Source organism: Diplotaxodon limnothrissa, linkage group LG19, assembly GCF_057381915.1.
Source record: "Diplotaxodon limnothrissa isolate DT_005_m linkage group LG19, D_limnothrissa_male_GT1.1, whole genome shotgun sequence".
Lineage (NCBI taxonomy): Eukaryota > Metazoa > Chordata > Actinopteri > Cichliformes > Cichlidae > Diplotaxodon > Diplotaxodon limnothrissa.
This window is the reverse complement of record NC_140614.1, coordinates 20,860,793-20,878,852: the sequence shown is the minus strand read 5'-3', so window position 1 is coordinate 20,878,852 and position 18,060 is coordinate 20,860,793. Positions and strand designations below refer to the sequence as shown.

Below are 18,060 nucleotides of genomic sequence, written 5' to 3'. Positions count from 1 at the left end.
CATTTTCAGTACCTGCAGAGGGCAGCAAAATAGCTACACTGTTACCATTTTTAAAAAGTAAATGTCCTTTAAAGTTGCCAAACACACTGCTGGAGCCATTTTAATGAACTTGTGTTGCACTTCTCAAACTTTATTTTAAACTGTGGTGGAGATGTCAAAGTTTGGGATGCCAAATATTACAAAGAAATATTTCTAAAGTCGTTTTTTCATGAGAGTAAATGTTCTCTTATGAAACCGGTGTCAGCTTGCAGATGTGATGATGTTTCCAGAGGTTCTTAGTTTATATATATGATTACAAGCAATGTGGAAAAAATAATCTCACAGATCCGCTGCCTACTGCTTTTAGCAGTATCATGTATAATCGAGAGATGTGCTCGTTGAGTCTGCATTGAATCATTCTTGTTTTAATATTTACTTTTGTCACCTCCAGAATGAGAGTGCCTATTTTATACAACCTCCACATGAAAGGAAAGTGAGAAGATCATTTGACTGTTTCATGCAATAGTTAATAATACAAACACAAACATTCAGAACTCACAGCACGGCACAGTTTACTTGCTAGTCATTTCATACAAATAGTAGAAAGAGGGTTTGTATCTGAAGGAGACAAACTGCATCACATGTGCCAGACAGGCTAGATGTTGATACACAGAGACTGATTTTCAGAAAGGTAAAGGTGTAAATAGTCACAGAGTTGAATGTGTCAGACATCCCATTAAAAAAAGTTTTCACTAACCTGTTGGTGTTAAAAAAAAAAAGAAAAAAAAAAGACTTCAGTAATCACGTAGTTATAGAAAGATATTTAGGTAAAATTGGAATAAACACAAAATAAACAACTTAAAAAAAACATTCCAATATACAGGTGGCGTCTAGTGGTAGGCGTAGTTTTTTTGGTTTTTTTTGCTTTCCTACAGAGCTCAACCAACCCTTAAACCACTGAACAAAACATCTGGAAGTCCCAAAAGAACCACATCCATATTTTTCTCATTTTATCTATTTTTTGTTGTTACACATCACAACCCGACGACATGGTAGGTTGACTGCTTGTCCATCATGTCTCTAGGTGGTTATCATCACACTCCTCCTCATCGTCGTCATCATCCCTTTTGTGTCATCTAAAAGCGCAGAACCCTTCAACATGCCGCACAGCCCCTCAAAAACAATTGCACCGCTTTAATGGTTACACTTTAATTTTTGCACTCTTTAGGTGCCGTTCGAGAAAAGGGGGCAATGATCGACGTGCCCTCCTACTAGAAGATTTCTATGTGTTTTGAACGTCCATGTTCAAAGTCCCCACACTTAGCAGACTGCTGCAGGGACGTGCCGAGTTTACAAGATGGCACAGAAGAACTTCTTCTCCCTGAACGGGTTCTCCGACGCTGGCACCGGCGACAATAAAGGGTCCTCTTTGGCATGAGCTTCGCAGTATGACATCAAGTCTGCTGCAGCTTTAGACACCTGCAGTTACAAACACACACACAAGTGTATCAGTTCAAGTTGGCGTGCACAGTGTGGAAAAACACCAGTCCAATTTAATTCAAAGAGTTAAATCAGAAGGCGGATGCTTGTCTTTTATCTGGATTTCAAACGCATAGCAGCATGCAGGAGCTAGATCCTGGTTAGCTTAGCTTTACCAAAGTACCCCTAGAAGTAAGTCTCACCTCTTAGCACTACTTTAAAACTCACAATATTTCATCAATAATTCTCACAAACTACCACCCTCATCATGTGACTTGCTCTGGCAATGCCTAATGTTAAATTTCGTTAAGTTAACCAAATAAATCATCTAATCATTCTGATCTTACACATCTATGGAAGCCCGTTTCTGCCACTACAAAAAAAAAAAGTATCCATAACTCGTTCTCGAAATTTGGACTTATTTTCTCGAAATTTGGACTTATTAACTCCAAATTTTGAGAAAATAACTCGTAATTTCGAGTTAATAAGTCAAAATGTCAAGAACGATACTTTATTTTTTTTAAGTGGCAGAAACAGGCTTCCATACACATCTGTACATATAGTACTGTGCAAAAGTTTCAAGCTGGCCCCCCACTTCTTCATGTTTTCAAATAAAAATGGGAAACAGTATATGTAGAGTATATAAATCCAAAACCTGTCACTATTTGATCCGACCACCTTTATGCTACAGTACAGCCTGAACTCTCTTAGGTGAGCTTTCTAGTCTTTAAGGTGTTCAGGAATAGTCTCCAGGTTTCTTGAAGGACACTCAAAGCTCTTCTTTGGATGTTGGCTGGCTTTTTGTTCCATTGTCTGTCAAGATGATCTCACATCTAGCTCTAGGTCTGGGCTGTGGGGAGGTCTGCCCATGACTCATAGTGTTCCACTGTGTGTTCTTCTATCCAGGTATGCTTTTACTGACAGTGTGTTTGGGGCTTCTTGATTCCACCCTTCCAATTGAGGCCATTTCCAATGAGGCTTCAGGGACTATTAAATGGAAGCTCCTCATACATCTCTCAGGTCCTGTTCCAGAACTTTGGTGATTTTTTCCTCTATTTCTTAGGGACATGACTTTCATATACTCCTCATTTGCTGTAGCTAGTTTTTTAGGCCACCTCTTTTTTTGTCCTCCACTTATCCCGTTTTCTCACATTTTTAAGGACACACTGCACACCATGCTGAGAAACGCCACGTTTTCAGCTAATAGCTGTTTGGGGATCACCTTGTTGGTGAAAGTCCAGCTCATTCACCAAAATATAAAGACATGGGAGTTGACTGAAGACTTTTGCACAGTACTGTAAATCAGAAAAGTAATAATAAAGTCATGTGCGACAGCTGCGTTTGTCTGTTTTTATGACCGTAACAGTGATTGCTGCTCTCTTTGTAAGTACAGTTTGTTCTTAATAGGCTTGCCATTGCCAGTGTGTGAATGTGTGTGTGTGAATGGGTGAATGACTGAATGTAGTGTAAAGCGCTTTGGAGTCCTTAGGGACTGAGTAAAGCACTATACAAATGTAGGCCATTTACCATTTACCATTTTTACTTGGATACATTAGCAAAAATTAAAAGTAAATGAAGTATTCATTGCTATTGTTTACCTCCATTAGCTCTGTAAACTTTTAAGCCCAATTGTAAACAAATAAATGTAAGTTAACGGACGGAAACCTAATTAAAAACATAAACCACGAGGTGCCAGCGCACCTTTATCCTGTCGATGTTGGCTTCCATCTTCAGCTGTTCCACCAGCTTCCTGGCTTGTGCGATGCTGGCTGTGTTATTGCTCGCCATGGGCGCTATCAGTCAGGCCTCGCGTGCTCTGTCTGCCTGTAGCAGAAAGAGATTTAAACATCCCAACCATTTCAGCTCAGAGACGAGCACTATAATATAGTGCAGGAGTAGGCGACTCCAGGCCGCGAGTGCCGGTGTCCTGCAGGTTTTAAAAGTGTTCTTGATCCAACACAGCTGATTCAAATAGCTAAATTACCTCCTCAACATGTCTTGAAGTTCTCCAGAGGACTGGTAACGAACTAATCATTTGATCCAGTTGTGTTGACCCAGGGTAAGAGCTAAAACCTGCAGGACACCGGCACTCGAGGCCTGGAGTTGCCTACCCCGGATATAGTGTAACAGGCATGCAGAGAGGAGTGCTAGTAACAGATACCCTGTTTATTATCACATGCCTACAGACACACAAACCACAGACACAAGCATATTATTTATGGTGTCAGTTGCTAGGCAGCCCCTGACAGTAAGAGAGGGAGGCGGGGGAGGTGGGAGGGGAGTGTGGGGGTGGCGCTTTGTCCGGTACTAAATTTCAAAAAAGATAAACGGATAAGAAACATTAGAGGTTTCAGAAAGGAAAAGCTCTCATTATGCACAATATCTTTTGTTTTTTTTAAACATATGTGGTGATACTCAGTCACAGTGTCACACAAGAGCACAGCGTCTGTCTCTGCCTTATATGTAGGACAATTCATGAAAAACATGGTGTGCAGCCATGAAAATTAACTACATTTCATTTGAGGTTTTGATTGTTTTCAACATAACAGGATATTTATTCTGTGAAAAAGGAAGCAACCTGGCCTCAGAAGCTATTATTGCCCCGTTTAAGCAGACATACGCTTGCTGAAACTGGACTTTTCCTCCATATAAAAGTTGCAAGATGTTAAATTAAATGCAAACTTTTTTACATGCCCTTTGTTTGAGTATATTACCTCTATCTGCAGGTAGTCTTGCTTACTCTCACAGTGCATAGAAAGTTGGCTGGCGATTCTAAATTGGCTACAAGTGTGAGTGGTGGTTTTTTTTCCTCCTTTGACAGCCCTATGGCAGCCAGTAGACCAGGTGTACTGAAGGGTAAAGCAGGTATACCTAAAGAATGGATTGACAGAGGCTCATAAAATATCTACTTATTCAAATATCTTTAAGAAGATAGCAATTTTTAATACACATATTTTTTCTCTCAACTGTAGCCACTGTATTGAGTTATTAAAACTGTTCAAATGCTTAATGGGCTTCTTGCAGATCAAACAAATAACAACTGCCTCCTTGGAGAAGCTTCAATGCTCCTCAAGTTCTCTCTGGAACGCCTTTGAAGGTGCACATTTCTTGCCACTCTAGGTGATTAAATATTGGTGGAAAATACTTCCCAACGTGCTCACAGGTCTTTACATGCGATGAAACTGTTCAGCGTCTTCATTACGTTTCTCCAACTATTTATTCTTTACATTTGTCACCGTGTCCTGAGGGCCTCCCCTGAGTTCTCCAGCTGCTTTGATTAAATGGATCAAGCCCTCCAAAACGGCTTCATCCTCGGTGTGCGATCAATCATCGCTGGAGCCCCCCTTCGTTATTCGTCTGTGCACGCTGTGGTACGACTCAGCGTGGGTTCAGCACTCATCTCAGTGGGGTGCTGGAGCAAAGCATAAACATTAACGCTCTGCGGTGGCACATCTGCTCCTCAGCACAGGTTCACGGGTTGATTCCATGTTATATTTGCAATGCTTTAAAGATCGATTGTACTCAAATGAAGCAGAGAATTTAACTTTAAAGCGTTCTTAAATGGTTTACAGATAAAAAGAAATACCATGATTAAAAAGTACTACAGTGATCTCAGAATCAGAATACTTTATTAATCCCTAGGGGAAATTATTTTTCGTTACAGTGCTCCATTTAATCTATTTAATCTTTGGAGTAACCCTAAAATAAATGGGATAAAAACTGTAAAGCATCATGCACAAGAAGCTCCAACTGGCTTGTTTTTGTAATTTTTGCATAAGCTGAAACAATAAAATTGAAACCAATACAATGTAGAAGATTAATTATCAACACAAAGGTTAAACATTTTGAGGACAGGAAGAGTATTTTTTCATTTTCCATTTTCCCCCTCCTCTAACCTAAGCTGGAACATCTCTGCACGATGTCAGCGCAAACCAAATGACAACGTGTAGACGATCCGTGAGAACAGCCCGCAGCAGGCTCAAAGCGCGAGGAGTGGAACATAAACACGATGGTTTATAGCCACTGCAGCTGAGGGATCCTGGATGTTCTTAGTTTGAGGAGAACGTCACCTTGTAGGGTCATGGTGTGCCAAAAAACGCCCAACATCCATTATGAGGTTGCTAATCAACTCTGTTAGCGTTTTAAAAGCCCTTAAAGCAAACTTCGTTTTCGTCCCTCACCAAAATAAAAATAGGACAGAGAGTTATGATCGCTGAACAGAAATTAGTCTTTAGTGTCGTTTATATCAAGGCCACAATATTGTTTCAACACCCCTGGGAGACGTCAAAACAGGCCACCGTATCATCAGACTATTGATAGGGATAAATGTCACTCTGTAAGGTTTCTGGGATACGTGAAGAAAAGTAGGTCTTCCATTTTAACACATGCCCAAAAAAAAAAAAAGAGGCACAATAGCCTATTTTAAGAAAGTTTTTACATCTTCCTCCTGTCCTTGCATCCTCCCCTTGTGTCTTAGTTCACGTGAAGAGATGTGAGAAGATGAGGGAGAGACGTGAGGCGAGAGGACTGCAGGTATCAGGCGTTTAACACGATGAGGCTTCAGCGCTTCGTGTCAACTAAATATGATGTTTGGCACAGATACATCATAAATTGTTTCGTTACAGCCCAACTACTGATGAGCGTAACAGTGTTCACGCCAGCTTTTATAATTAGGTCTGCGTTTAATTAAATTCACCACATGCCGCATTGTGACGAGATATCGTACCTAGAGTCCCCGGAGTCCCTCTGTATTTTGTGTATTCCATCTGTGTGCCACGCTTACTTTATAAATACAGGCTAAAAACACTAGTGCAGAGGTGGCCTTCTCTTGTCCTCCAGATACATTTTAATAGCTGGGACATCCTTTAAATGGCACTCCGAGTTTAATTTCCAGGTCACAGGGAGGAGGACAGAGGCAGAAATCTGAGAAATGTAAAAAGTTTCACTTTTTATTTTACCCACTAAGCTCTATGATAATAAAAGAAATGGAGGCCACACGTAAATTAACTGCCACTCTGGTTATTTACAGTTTTGGCAGATGTAAGGCAGGAATTTCCCCGCTTTAGAGCTAAATAAAGTATACAGTCATGTGGAAAATAATTCTTTACTACATTTTATATAGTCATGTGAGAAACTAAGCTTGTAAACTCGCCTTTAGCGGGAAGTAAACATCTTCTTAAAAGTCTTTTAATATTTGGCTCACTCTTCTTCACAGTATTGCTTCAGTCCTTTGAGGTTTGTGGGCACTCGCTGATGCACAGCTCTCAGCATTTCAACTGGCTTGTGGTCTGAGCTTTGACTGGTCCACTGCAAGCACCTTGGTTGTTGTCTTTTTATAGACATACTTGTCTTTTTCTAATTGCACTTGCATGAACTTCAACATTTAACATGTTAACTGAGGCCTGTAGAGTCTGAGTTTTTCCGAGGATTGCACAGCCTGACCTTTGCAGGAATGTTGACTCCTGGGAAGATTGTAGTATCATATTAACATGCACCTAAATGCTCAAGACTAGCAAACTATCAAAAAGATTGAATTAGTTAATAAGTAAGTGCTCTTTATTCATATGGAAGCAGTAAGGGTGTAGTTAATTAATCAAAGGGCTATATTTCATCTCATCAAAGTTAATTTAACACATTGCTAAGGGATGAAACAAAAAAAGCTACATTGCTCGCTTGGTTAAAAATGGCAAAAACGTCTCCAAATGACACTAAAGTTAAAGCATGAATTTGGAAAACAGAGAATAAAGAGAAAAACAAAAAAGTAAGAAGCAATTGGGCAGAGCTTTCACTGAGGCTGCAAGGTCACTTTCCTGTTCATTACTGTTGGAGCGTGCGAAAATGCCACCCTGACATTTTCATATCTGCTAAAGGAGGGCGGGGTGATGGTGACATGTAGCAGATGCACACTTTTCCTTCCTTCCTTCCAACCTAATTTCCTTTCCTTTCTGCTAGCTGCTTAAAATACCATTCTGAGATGTTGCGTCTGGTGTCATCATCCCGATAAGTGTGACACTGATAAATAATGCATTCAGATGGACAGAGGCCTTAACCGTGTAAGCTGTCGACAACTTTATGGCAGCTGTCACGATTAGTTCACAAACTCTTTGCAGCAGCAGCAAGAGGGCTGTGTCATCACCGTGCCCTTGTGATGGCATCAGCCACACAGGGGTAAATCAGTCCATTTTTTCACTTTATTAGTTTGCTTTGCAGTTTTCTTCATTAATATAATTTATTAATCATTTGGTTAAACCTAACACTGATATGATGAGGCGCGCACATAGTAGCATTGTTTGGTTTTTCTAAAATGTTTTGTTATATTAATTATGTTTCTCTTTCTTTGAGTTACCTGGGTTTGGGCGGTGGATGTTTATATTTAGCTGACCTCTTTTATGGGCCTGCTAAGTATGCTTTTGAATTTTGTTAATTTTGGACTTTTTGAGGGTTAAAATAAAGAAAACCCTTTTTGAAGATACTTTTTTGCCTGTGTCCTCTTTGCTTTGGCTGCTTGGTCCCTCACAGCCCTCATGCCACAAGATTGAGAAAGATGTCGCCATGCGTCTTTTCTCGTCAACCTTCTTCCTCTTGCCTGGACGTACCTTGTCTACTTACTCCTCCGCGCTCTGCCCTGGTGCGCGTCTGCAGTTCAGTCAGCAGTTTGTGTCTGCCACACTATCTGCAAACAAGGAGAAGGAAAGAGAAGGGGAGTGAGAATCGGAATCAGAGCTCTGCATGCTTTCAATCCCACATTCCAGATAAATTACGCCAAGGCATGTCTGTGCAGCCTCTGTCCTCTGATCAGTGTGTGTCAGAATGTCACAGATAGCTCCTACAAACTGGGCTAAAGACAAATAACTGATGGAGAAACAGCGCACCACAGCACAAGTGACAAGGCAAAGTCATTTATACTTTTAAAGGAAATATGCTTGAGAGAAAGATGAGAGGATGATTTTTCAACAGCTAGTTAGGCTATCTCAAAGATAGGGCAGGGACAAGGTAATATAATCTGCCTGTAGCGCCACCAAAACTCATCAGTTAATGTTTGATCCCATTTGTTGATGCCATACAAAGTTTAGTGTTGAAGGGGTTAAATGTGTGACTATTTTGTAGCCAGATCCTTAATTATAAGCACAAGTCAAACTTTTACGAGTCTGTCCAGGCTCATAAAAATGCATGCCACGAAGGATGTCACCAATGTCCTGAGAGATATGGGACTTTGTCATTGATTTAAGGTGAATTTACTCAAAAATATGTCGCCCTTTCACACTAATGTCTGATGGATTCAAACGATGACAGTGTGTGCCAAAGCTGAAGAAATTCCTTCAAGGTATTCCATAGTATAATGTGGATAATTTGGAATTTGTGATATTGCATTTGTGTCATTTGCATAGGTGATTTGCTCTGCAGAGTGAAGGTTTATGGGTACACAACCTATGCATGACATGCTTGCATGTGGTCCTCCATAAAAACCAACACTGGGTAGCCTGACTGAGATGACGCTGTGCGTAACTCAAGTGCGGATTTTGTAAAGTTGCCCAGAACAGGAAAGGAATTGCAGTGGAGTCCACAACACAGAGGGAGCAGGGTGGAAAAAAACCTTAAAGAAGAAAAGAAAATAGCTACAGTGGACAGTTTTTATTGTTTTAAACACTTGGTTTCACTTTAGCCTTTTGTATGTTATAACTTTGCTTTTCCCCAGACCAGTTGTTCCATGAACTATGCTGGTCCCTTAACTTGGAAACAGCTACCTCTGTTGCAAACATACTAATCCTCAGACTAAACTTAAAATGTTTTCATCACGATAAGAAGGCTGATCGTTCTTCTGTCTATGCAATAAATATGTACAACAGAGATCAGCTGTTTACCCTAGCTTAGCATAAAGAGATTTTACAGGCTTTCAGGAAGACATATGGAATATAAAGTGCTGTGTAGTGAGATTTAGATGTGCTGGTAGAACAGAAGTAGCCTAGTTATTTGTCCTCATTTGCAGTCTTTACACTAAACAAAGCAACAGTGCTAGCGGTCCTCCCATCTAACTCTCAGCAAAACCACAAATAGTGACACTTGTAAAAATGTCCAACTCTTCCTTTAAGTCTTCAGTGGGTGCTGACCCTAACTTTCTCTCTATCAGCCTGTCCTTTCTTCTTCTGGCCATTCAGATTCATTCTTTAATGCATCTGTGACTCTGCATCTCAGTTCTGATAAATGGGCCAATTATCCCGCATGAGCAGATCTGCAGAGGATGGGAATTCCTGCCATCATAAATCATGGTAGAACACAGCGCGCAACATTAAAGCAACGTTACAATGAGGAATCCATTAACAAAGCCTTGCCAACAGCTGCAGGACGCCTGAGCCAAAGTATTTTAGCAATGCTGAAGCTGCTTGGAGTTTAAATAACAAGCAAAAAGAAAGAGGACTCTTGCAGTCTTGGAGTTCACTGTAGCCCCTCCAGATTCACTGGTGGTGCCATTAATCTACATTGTTACACTGTGTTATGCAAGCGTCTATAATAATCTCATCTGCGCAGTGATTCTTAAACTAGCAGCAGGAGAGCTGTAGCAGGTGTGAAGTGTGTAACGGGATGGTCTTGTAAAATCTCTTAACGGGAAATTTTATTTAGTTCTTGATGGCAAAGAAAAAGTTTTTTTGATACTCCACTAAAAAAGTCAAATGCTGCTGCACTTTCAGAGCAGCAGTCGAAGAACAGTGATGTTTAAGAAGCCAGTTTGATTTGAGCTTTGTGACAGTGTATTATTTTGCTGAAAGAAGCCACCAGAAGATGGGGATAAACGGCCTGGTCAGCGGCAGGCGGCAGCATTTAAATGATGCTCAGTTGGTACGAAGAGGTCCAAAGTGTGCCAAGAAAATGTTCCCCATGTTTCAGGCTCCCGGGGCCATTACCAACAGCCTCAGCCGCTGATATAAAGCAGAATGAATCCATGTTTTCATCTTGTTTATGCCAAATTCTGCCATCTGAATATCGTAGCAGAAATGAAGACTCTTCAGACCAGGCGATATTTTCCAGTCGTCCATCATCCAATTTTAGTGAGCCTGTGCAAACTGTAGCCTTATTTTTCTATTCTTAGCTGACAGGAGCGGCACTTAGTGTGCTCTGCTGTAGTACATCTGCTTCAACGTTCATGCGTTTTGCATTCAGAGATGCAAACAGTACCTGTTGCCTTGATATAAGCTCAAAGTAGTCTGGCCATTCTCCTCTGACCTCTGAGACCAACAAGGCATTTTTGCCCAGTTAACTTCTGCTCACAGAATCTTTTCTTTTTTTGGATCACTTTGTGTGAACTCAGAGATGGTTGTGTGGGAAAATCCCAGTAGAGCAGCAGTTTCTAAAACACTCAGACCAGCTCATGTTCAAAGGTACAAAAATCATCTTTCTTCCTCGTTCTGATGCTCAGCTTAAACTTCATCATCTCGACCATGTCTACACGCCTCAATGCATTAAGTTGCTGCCATGTGATTGGCTGATTAGATGTTTGCATTATGGAGCAGTTGAACAGGTGTACCCAATGAACTGGCCTGTGAGTTTATTTGCTGTGTGTATCACCCAGTTATTCTAACTAATAACTGTTATTGACATTACACAGTGGCAGAGTCACATGACTAGTAACATGCGACTGTGTCATCATAAGTTTTATTTATATAGAACACATGTTTGCTCACAGAAACATCCGGCTTGTCAATCAAAAGAATTGCTTTTACATCCGGGAACTTTCCAGCAATCATCTTCTGTCAGCTGCTGCTGGGATCGAGAGCAATATGAAAGTAAAGTTTTATAAACACTGAATTTGCAAGAAATTAAACAGCTAGTTTAGCAGTCTGCTACCCTCCAAACAAAGTTTGTGATTAACGTTAAAAAAAAACCCCAGACCAATGTTTTTTTCCCAACTAGGCCAATTATAACAGTTTTTAAAACATAGCTGTATTTGTGTGTGATCTTCTCTACAATAAGACTTATTATTGCAGCCAGAAGAGTCGCCCCCTGTTGCCCATTAAGAGAATGAGGCGCTTCTGAATGTACTTCACCTGTCGGGCCTGGAGGTGACGATAAACTTTTAAAAGTGTGGGACATAAATTACGCTTCAAACAACATTACCGTGTATTTTAGACAACTTTTCCAGCCATATAATGTTGCCATTTTAATCAAGTGCCTCCAATGTTGCATGGTAACTGAAAGGTAGCTAGTTTGATCCCACCCAGGTCGGACATCAGGAAATAAAACACATTCTGTGGGGAAACAAACACTTCTTGTGAGTGTGAAAATAAACACTCATCTCATTTACTATAGAAAAGAGACAAAGTGTCTTTTTTATAGTAATGGCTGCACTAACTTTGGTAATTTCCTGCTTATTTTAATTCACTTTATGCTGTGGGAAAGTCAGGAAAGCCAGCCATTCTTAAAAAAGAAAAGAAAAAAGTTGCTGAATTTGATTTCCTGGTGAACAGATTATGTCGTCATATTAATGTTGCAAAGCAGCAGCGAGATCAGTGGATGAAAGACAAAGGGTGTTAAAATACTTAAGTCCAAGGAATTCGTTTTTTTATCTAAATACTTGGAAATATCGTTCCTTACTTTTAGACCAGTAAAGAATTTCTAGCTAAACTGTGGTGAGCGGGAAAAAACAAATGCAACATGTGAGTGGTGATCCATTTCTCTCCTTTGTTCCAGCCTTCTGCTTCCCGTCCCTCCCTGTATGGCAGACAGGTGTTCACCAATATGACAGAACCACCCCCAGCATGCTCTGTCCTGCTTCTAACACCACAGAATCAATCTAACCCCTTCTGCCATCCTTCCCCTGACATTTGGAGCTTTTTTGAACCTCTTCCTACAGGCTTTCGGGGGGTCTGTGTTTGTGACGAGGCCCTCCATAGATGTGATTATAGCTGCTGCTCGACTCTGGGTGTCGCTGACTTAAAGGGTGATTAAGCGCCACAGGAAACATCCTGGTGAGGAAAATATAATTCCTGGCCTGTCGAGAGTGACGATCTCTTACGTACTCCCACGCAGGCTGGCTCTCGGCTCAGTTCTCCTTCCCTTTTTCCAACTCCTTTCACTTCTGTAGTGCACACCTTATTTATCCTGTCTTTTATTCCCTACACCATCCAAAGAGAAATTTAAGCAGCGACGCAGGGAGTGTTCTGTCCTCTGTGATGCCTAGGGTGTGAAATCAGAGCGTGGTAATTAAAAATGTGTCCCTGGCTCAGCCATCTGGACCCTGGAGAGTCAGTGATTAACCTGCAAGGGTCTGCAGGGACAGCAAGAAGGCAGGACGTAACCCCTGCTCAGAGCTCATTTGAAGGTCTCTTAAGGCCTGTCTTTACAAGAATGCAAACAACACACCTTCCTCAAAGCCCCCTTACTTATTGTTGCTGTTACATTTAAGTTACACTCATAAACCCAGCAGATTTACTACAAATTCTTGGTTATTTCCAAAGAAAAGTTCTTTTTTGTAGTTTTTCTTTTAAAAAAAGTAAAAGTTTCTCTTCCCTAGTAGACAAATTGGCATTTAATTTTGCCTTTTTCAAACTGACAGATTTGGGGTGAAAAATGTAGATTCCCCAACGAGTTCATGAGTGATTGCTGGACTTTGTTGGCTGTTGCCAAGTGAAAAGAGGGTTCTGCATTAAAAACCTCCTTCTGATTGCTCTGGTCATTAGCAGATTGCCGCACTTGTCTGCATGAAAGATCAGACTTGTCTGTAAACACTGTATTTTGCTAGTGTTTGCAGACAAGTTGGTGTCATCCATACAAACTTCGATGGCAACTAGCAACCCAGAAGTCACACAGGGTTTTCTGTGCAGTCCTGGATAACTATGTGCCAGCTAGAGGGCTGAAATCCACCCTATCCTCCCTGGCATATTGCATCCTACAAAAAACTATCTGTATACCTCGCTACTAATGACGGTATGCAATAAAATGTTATTTCTTTTCATATTAATCAAGCTGAGCTTATAGCATCCTGAGAGAAGTATTTGCAATCCTTCCCATTGAGTCAGTATTTCATGCTTTCCTACCAAACAAAACCAATCCTAAACCTGGCTGCGGATTTTTTAACAATGTAGTTTTTCCATTTATTTCTGTAGCCTTGTGTGAGTGTGCAGAAGAAAAAGTGTGCAAAAACTTCAGTCATCTGACTCTCATAGTATGACAGAGTAACTGTACCATCCTCAATGCGTCATAGGACACTGAGCTGCGATGTCACTGGGGAACTAAAGACAGCAAAGGGCACACTCAGCTAAAGAAAGATTTGCAAAAGTGTAAACGGATACTAGAGGACACCAAGAAAGAGAGAGAAAAGCAAATAAAAGCTGGAAATAAAGTTTGTTGGAAAAATGAAAGAGAGGATGTGGTAGCAATACCTTCTTCCAGAGTGGCTTTGACCGCAGCAAGGAGAAGTACAGAAACATAAAACTGACCTCCGGAGTTATTAATGAACACAATCAGGAAGATATTGACTGTTGACTGTAATTTAGCACGGATCCCTGCCCTTGAACAGGAGAAAGGACGCCCCTCCCTCTGCACGCAAAGACGAAGCGATGAGACACAGAGAGCTGAACTGTCAGGTCATAACTGTCTGTGGAGATGATGCTGAGTGCGACAGCTGAATGCCCTTCTCCATCACAGTCTTCAGTTATACTGGGCTCTGAGCGGCATCATATTAGTAGAAGAAATAAAGAACATTTGGAGGTTTGATCACAAACCGGCCCATTCAAGAGGCCTATCCCTCACTGATAAGCCTGAAAACACAAAGAAATGAAAACATAGTGCAAGTTAATATCTGTACTAGCTAACTGAACATGCACTGACTGAAAAACGTGTGAAAACATCGCGGGAAAATCTCATGTCAGCCACCAGAGTTGCGTATTTAGCACTAAAAGAGCGCCTCAGTGCTGTGGATCTATATTGTGTGTGGGAGGGAGGCTTGTGGTTGCGTTTCATTCATGATTTATGAAAAATACACAATCCCCATTCAATATCTCTAAAGCCATTGCTTTTTAATATAGCACTGTAAAGCGAATTCACTAAGAAATAGAAAAGGATCTAAATGTTTCTTTCAAATCTCCATCATTTAAAAAACAAAAACATGTAAGATTAAAACATTTTAGCTGCTAATTTAATCATTGAACCATTTAAAGGGCTAGCAAGCACGCAGCTGTAAATCTGTTTTATTGATTCAGTCACAAAAAACGTTTTTAGAATCTGTGTCAAGTGAAATAAATATTCATGATGACGATGATGATGATGATGATCATCAGGCTAATTTTTCCCCCAGCATTGTTTTAATTTTGGCACGTATTAGCTGCTTCGTGCTCCCTCCTCGTGCCACTTCCTCCCAGTCAGACCACCACCACCCACGATCATTCAATGAGCCTGGACATCTGTGCCACCCCCAGGACGCCCTGCCCATCTTACCATCTCAGAGGCTGTGTGTGTACATATACTGTATACATGTGTAGTGGGGGTAATCTAGGTCCCTGAGGGGGGAGGGGAGAAAGCAGTGGCCCAGGAAATGACGCATCCGCTGGGAGTCAAGGAGGCAGCAGGGAGGAGGCTTCTTTTGCTCCAGGGAGTGCAAATATGGTCTTTTATGTTTATTAAATCAAACAGCCAAGGTCCTGTGTGTTTTTGCATTGTCAGATTGAAACAGTGACCAAGTGGTTTGGCTTTTCCTCAAACGTAAAGCATTTTAAACCTTTGATTTGCGTGTTACATAACAGCAGTGCAGTTAGTGGGATAGAAACAATGCACTGGCGCTCACGGGAACAGCCTCTGAGCTTCAGGAGCAAACACAAAGAAAAAAACCCAATTCTTTTTTCTTTGGGGGGGGGTCATCAGCCAAATAATGCTGCTGATTTTTGTGAAGGTTTTCGGGGGGTAATCACGTCTTTTACCCACTCTAAATGATACTTGGAATGAGACAGTGTGGTCGCATCTTTTGTGTACGTCAGTTTCTGTTCTCCGTGATTTCATTGACGGGAATCTGAAGGAGTTTTGTCCTCGCTCATGGCAGCACAAACACATTTTTCCTCTGAAATTAATCAGCATGCAAGAGAATAACACAGCCAGATTCCTGGGCTGTTAACAATATCACAAACATCCGGGCTTGTGTGGATTCTGCTGAGGGACCATCACAGACGCTCACTGGGCTTCTGGTCTTTCTGATCAGCTTTTACAAACTAAAAGCCTGGAAACTAAACACTTCTGATTGATTTGGACTCGAGTCAGACTTGCTGTAAATTTTATTTAAACACATCTCTGTGAGATTAATCAGTTAAGAGAGACTTTAAACTTATATGACAGCTATGAGAGGTGACAGGCCTGAGACTTTTCCTCCTGCAGTGACCTCTGCCGTGGCTTTAGCCTTTGCTGGATTTGCTCCAGGAGACCTAAAAACTGCTCCTGCGAACTTGAAACTCGAGGATTTGAGTTGGATTGGATAAGACTTGCATCTGGTAGATCCGGCTCACACTTAATTCACAAAAATAAAAATGTAAATAACAATGTTTTTTTCATTGGAATCAGTGGTCTGCTGGGAAAACTCAGGCCGTATCCTGCGCTAGGGTGGATATGTGACATCTACCACCCACCCAACCACAAATCTATAGAAATAGCGCTCCCCAATGGCAGCAGCGGTACAACAATGCCACAAAAGTGTGTGACAGCTATGTGACTTGACTCCGAATACTTTCCCCACAACTTATTGTCTAGATGCGTACTTTAAGAGGGTTAAAGTTATATCGCCACAGCCACACGCCAGTGGACAATGAAGACATAACAACTCAAACTACTCTGTTTTCAGGCAGTTAGTCGACCGTATCAACCGGGTGCCCGCTGCACAGCTACGCATGGTGGACATTTCTCTTTATATGCAGATTGTAAAAATTAGGTCTTGAGTTTAGACTGTAAAAAAACATTTAAAGTCTAGTGACTTGGCTTGAGCTTTGTTTCGAAGACTCATGACTTGATTTCCTCTTTACCTAAACGACAGCTGAGAACACAGCACAGTCGAATGAGCTTAAAAACCAAAATCAACACTGTTAGAAGCAAACAAGCGCTTTGAGTACAAAGGTCAAAGCCTTTAATTCAACATAATTCCCACCTCATGTTTGCTTTTCCTATGAAGTCACTTCTGCTCACATCTTAAATAAGGAAACTGACACACAGATGACAAGGCTAACTGTAGTTTCTCACTTTACCCTGAAACAGAATCATTTTTGGGCGGAGGTTCTGAAAGGAGCAGGGAGAGGTCACCATGCTCAGCAAGTCGTGCACCGCTCGGTTCCCCTTACTCTTTTTCAGTCGTTCCTCCCTTACTGCCTTCGCTTTCTATTTACAGACTCGGCACTGGGGTTCTGGAAAACACTCAAGGTTTTGTGAGGCATTGTGAGCCGCTCTTTTAGTCTCAACATCGATGCAGCTGATGTGGCCTCGGAGCAGTTCCTCTTTGAGATACAGTACGACCTGCCTGGACGCGAGCTCTTGCGTAATTCCAGCTCGCATTTGTAATAGGCCTGGATATGTAACACAATTGCATGCACATGATTGGGTGATTTAACGTGAGCTGTGCATGACGATGCCTTTGTGTGACGGGCTAAGACCGGGGAAAAACAGCGCATCTGTGTTTGTTTTCTTGCATTTCTTTTGAATGTGTGCCGCTGTCAGCATCTATATAGTCTTTAAGCTCCATAAAAAAAAAACATCCACCACCCCCCTCTCCACCTCCTCCCTCCCTCCTTCTCCCTCAGCCATCTGCCTGATACAACCACTACATCCAGCTTGTGTGTTGTCAACTGCTTTTTCCTTTCCTCAATGGAGGGCTAGGAAGCCTCACGAAAAGCTTCTGGATAACTTTCGGCTGCTTCCGTCTTTTGCATCTCTTCCTGCCAACCACCCCCACCCTGCTTTTCATCCACCTCTTTCTTTGCCTTTTCCATCCCTTCTGCTCAGGCAAATATCCCCTGAAACAGATGCCCTTAATTCCTCTGGCCCCACATTATAAGATCTGCCCAATCCTGAGGCAAGAAGGAGGAGTGAGGAATAAGAAAAGCAAGGAAGAAAGCCCACTCTCCTGTTTTCTTTTCACACACATATATAGGAGGAGATAATGGACGGGGAGGGGGGTATTAAACAGCGGCTCACCTCTGAGGAAGGAGCTTTTTAGTGATTTTAGAGGGAGGAGGGGATTCCATGACGTAAACCAGCCAGCAGCATCAATCTCACCCCTCGAGCGCTGACAAAAAAGACATCATGGATATGTAAACCCCCCCCCCCTCCTCTGGAACACACCCTGTTTCAGATGCGATTAACCCACATGCCACCAAATTACAAAAAATAACTAAATGTCAGGAAGCAAGAATGTAAATAAAAATTCAACCAACCTTTACTGTGGTTGTGTGCTCTCCTTCTGTGAATCCAAATGCAGCCAGTCATGTGGAGTAGTATCCACGCGTTCTGCCTTCTGCTGATCTCTTTCTGTCACACACACACACACACACAGAGGCAGCCGATTACATCCACGCTCACAACACACACTCCTCTATCTGTATGGCTTTCGCTCTCTCCCTCTCTCTCTGTGTGTCTACTCCC

At 41.7% G+C, this 18,060-nt stretch overlaps 1 protein-coding gene across 2 annotated transcripts; it reads right to left on the bottom strand.

Moving 5' to 3' along the window:
• Nucleotides 1-550: 550 nt before the first annotated feature.
• gng2 (guanine nucleotide binding protein (G protein), gamma 2) lies at nucleotides 551-18,060 on the bottom strand. 2 transcript variants are annotated; one of them, XM_085343717.1, is made up of 4 exons: nucleotides 17,853-18,060; nucleotides 8,055-8,131; nucleotides 3,160-3,282; nucleotides 551-1,458 (listed from the first exon to the last, which is right to left on the bottom strand). In XM_085343717.1, exons 3-4 carry the CDS (start codon nucleotides 3,244-3,246, stop codon nucleotides 1,330-1,332), a joined length of 216 nt encoding a protein of 71 aa, XP_085199843.1. In that variant the 5' UTR covers nucleotides 3,247-3,282; nucleotides 8,055-8,131; nucleotides 17,853-18,060; the 3' UTR covers nucleotides 551-1,329. The 2 variants fall into 2 exon arrangements, with proteins under 2 accessions (XP_085199843.1, XP_085199844.1); XM_085343718.1 differs by lacking the exons at nucleotides 8,055-8,131; nucleotides 17,853-18,060 and adding an exon at nucleotides 3,443-3,497.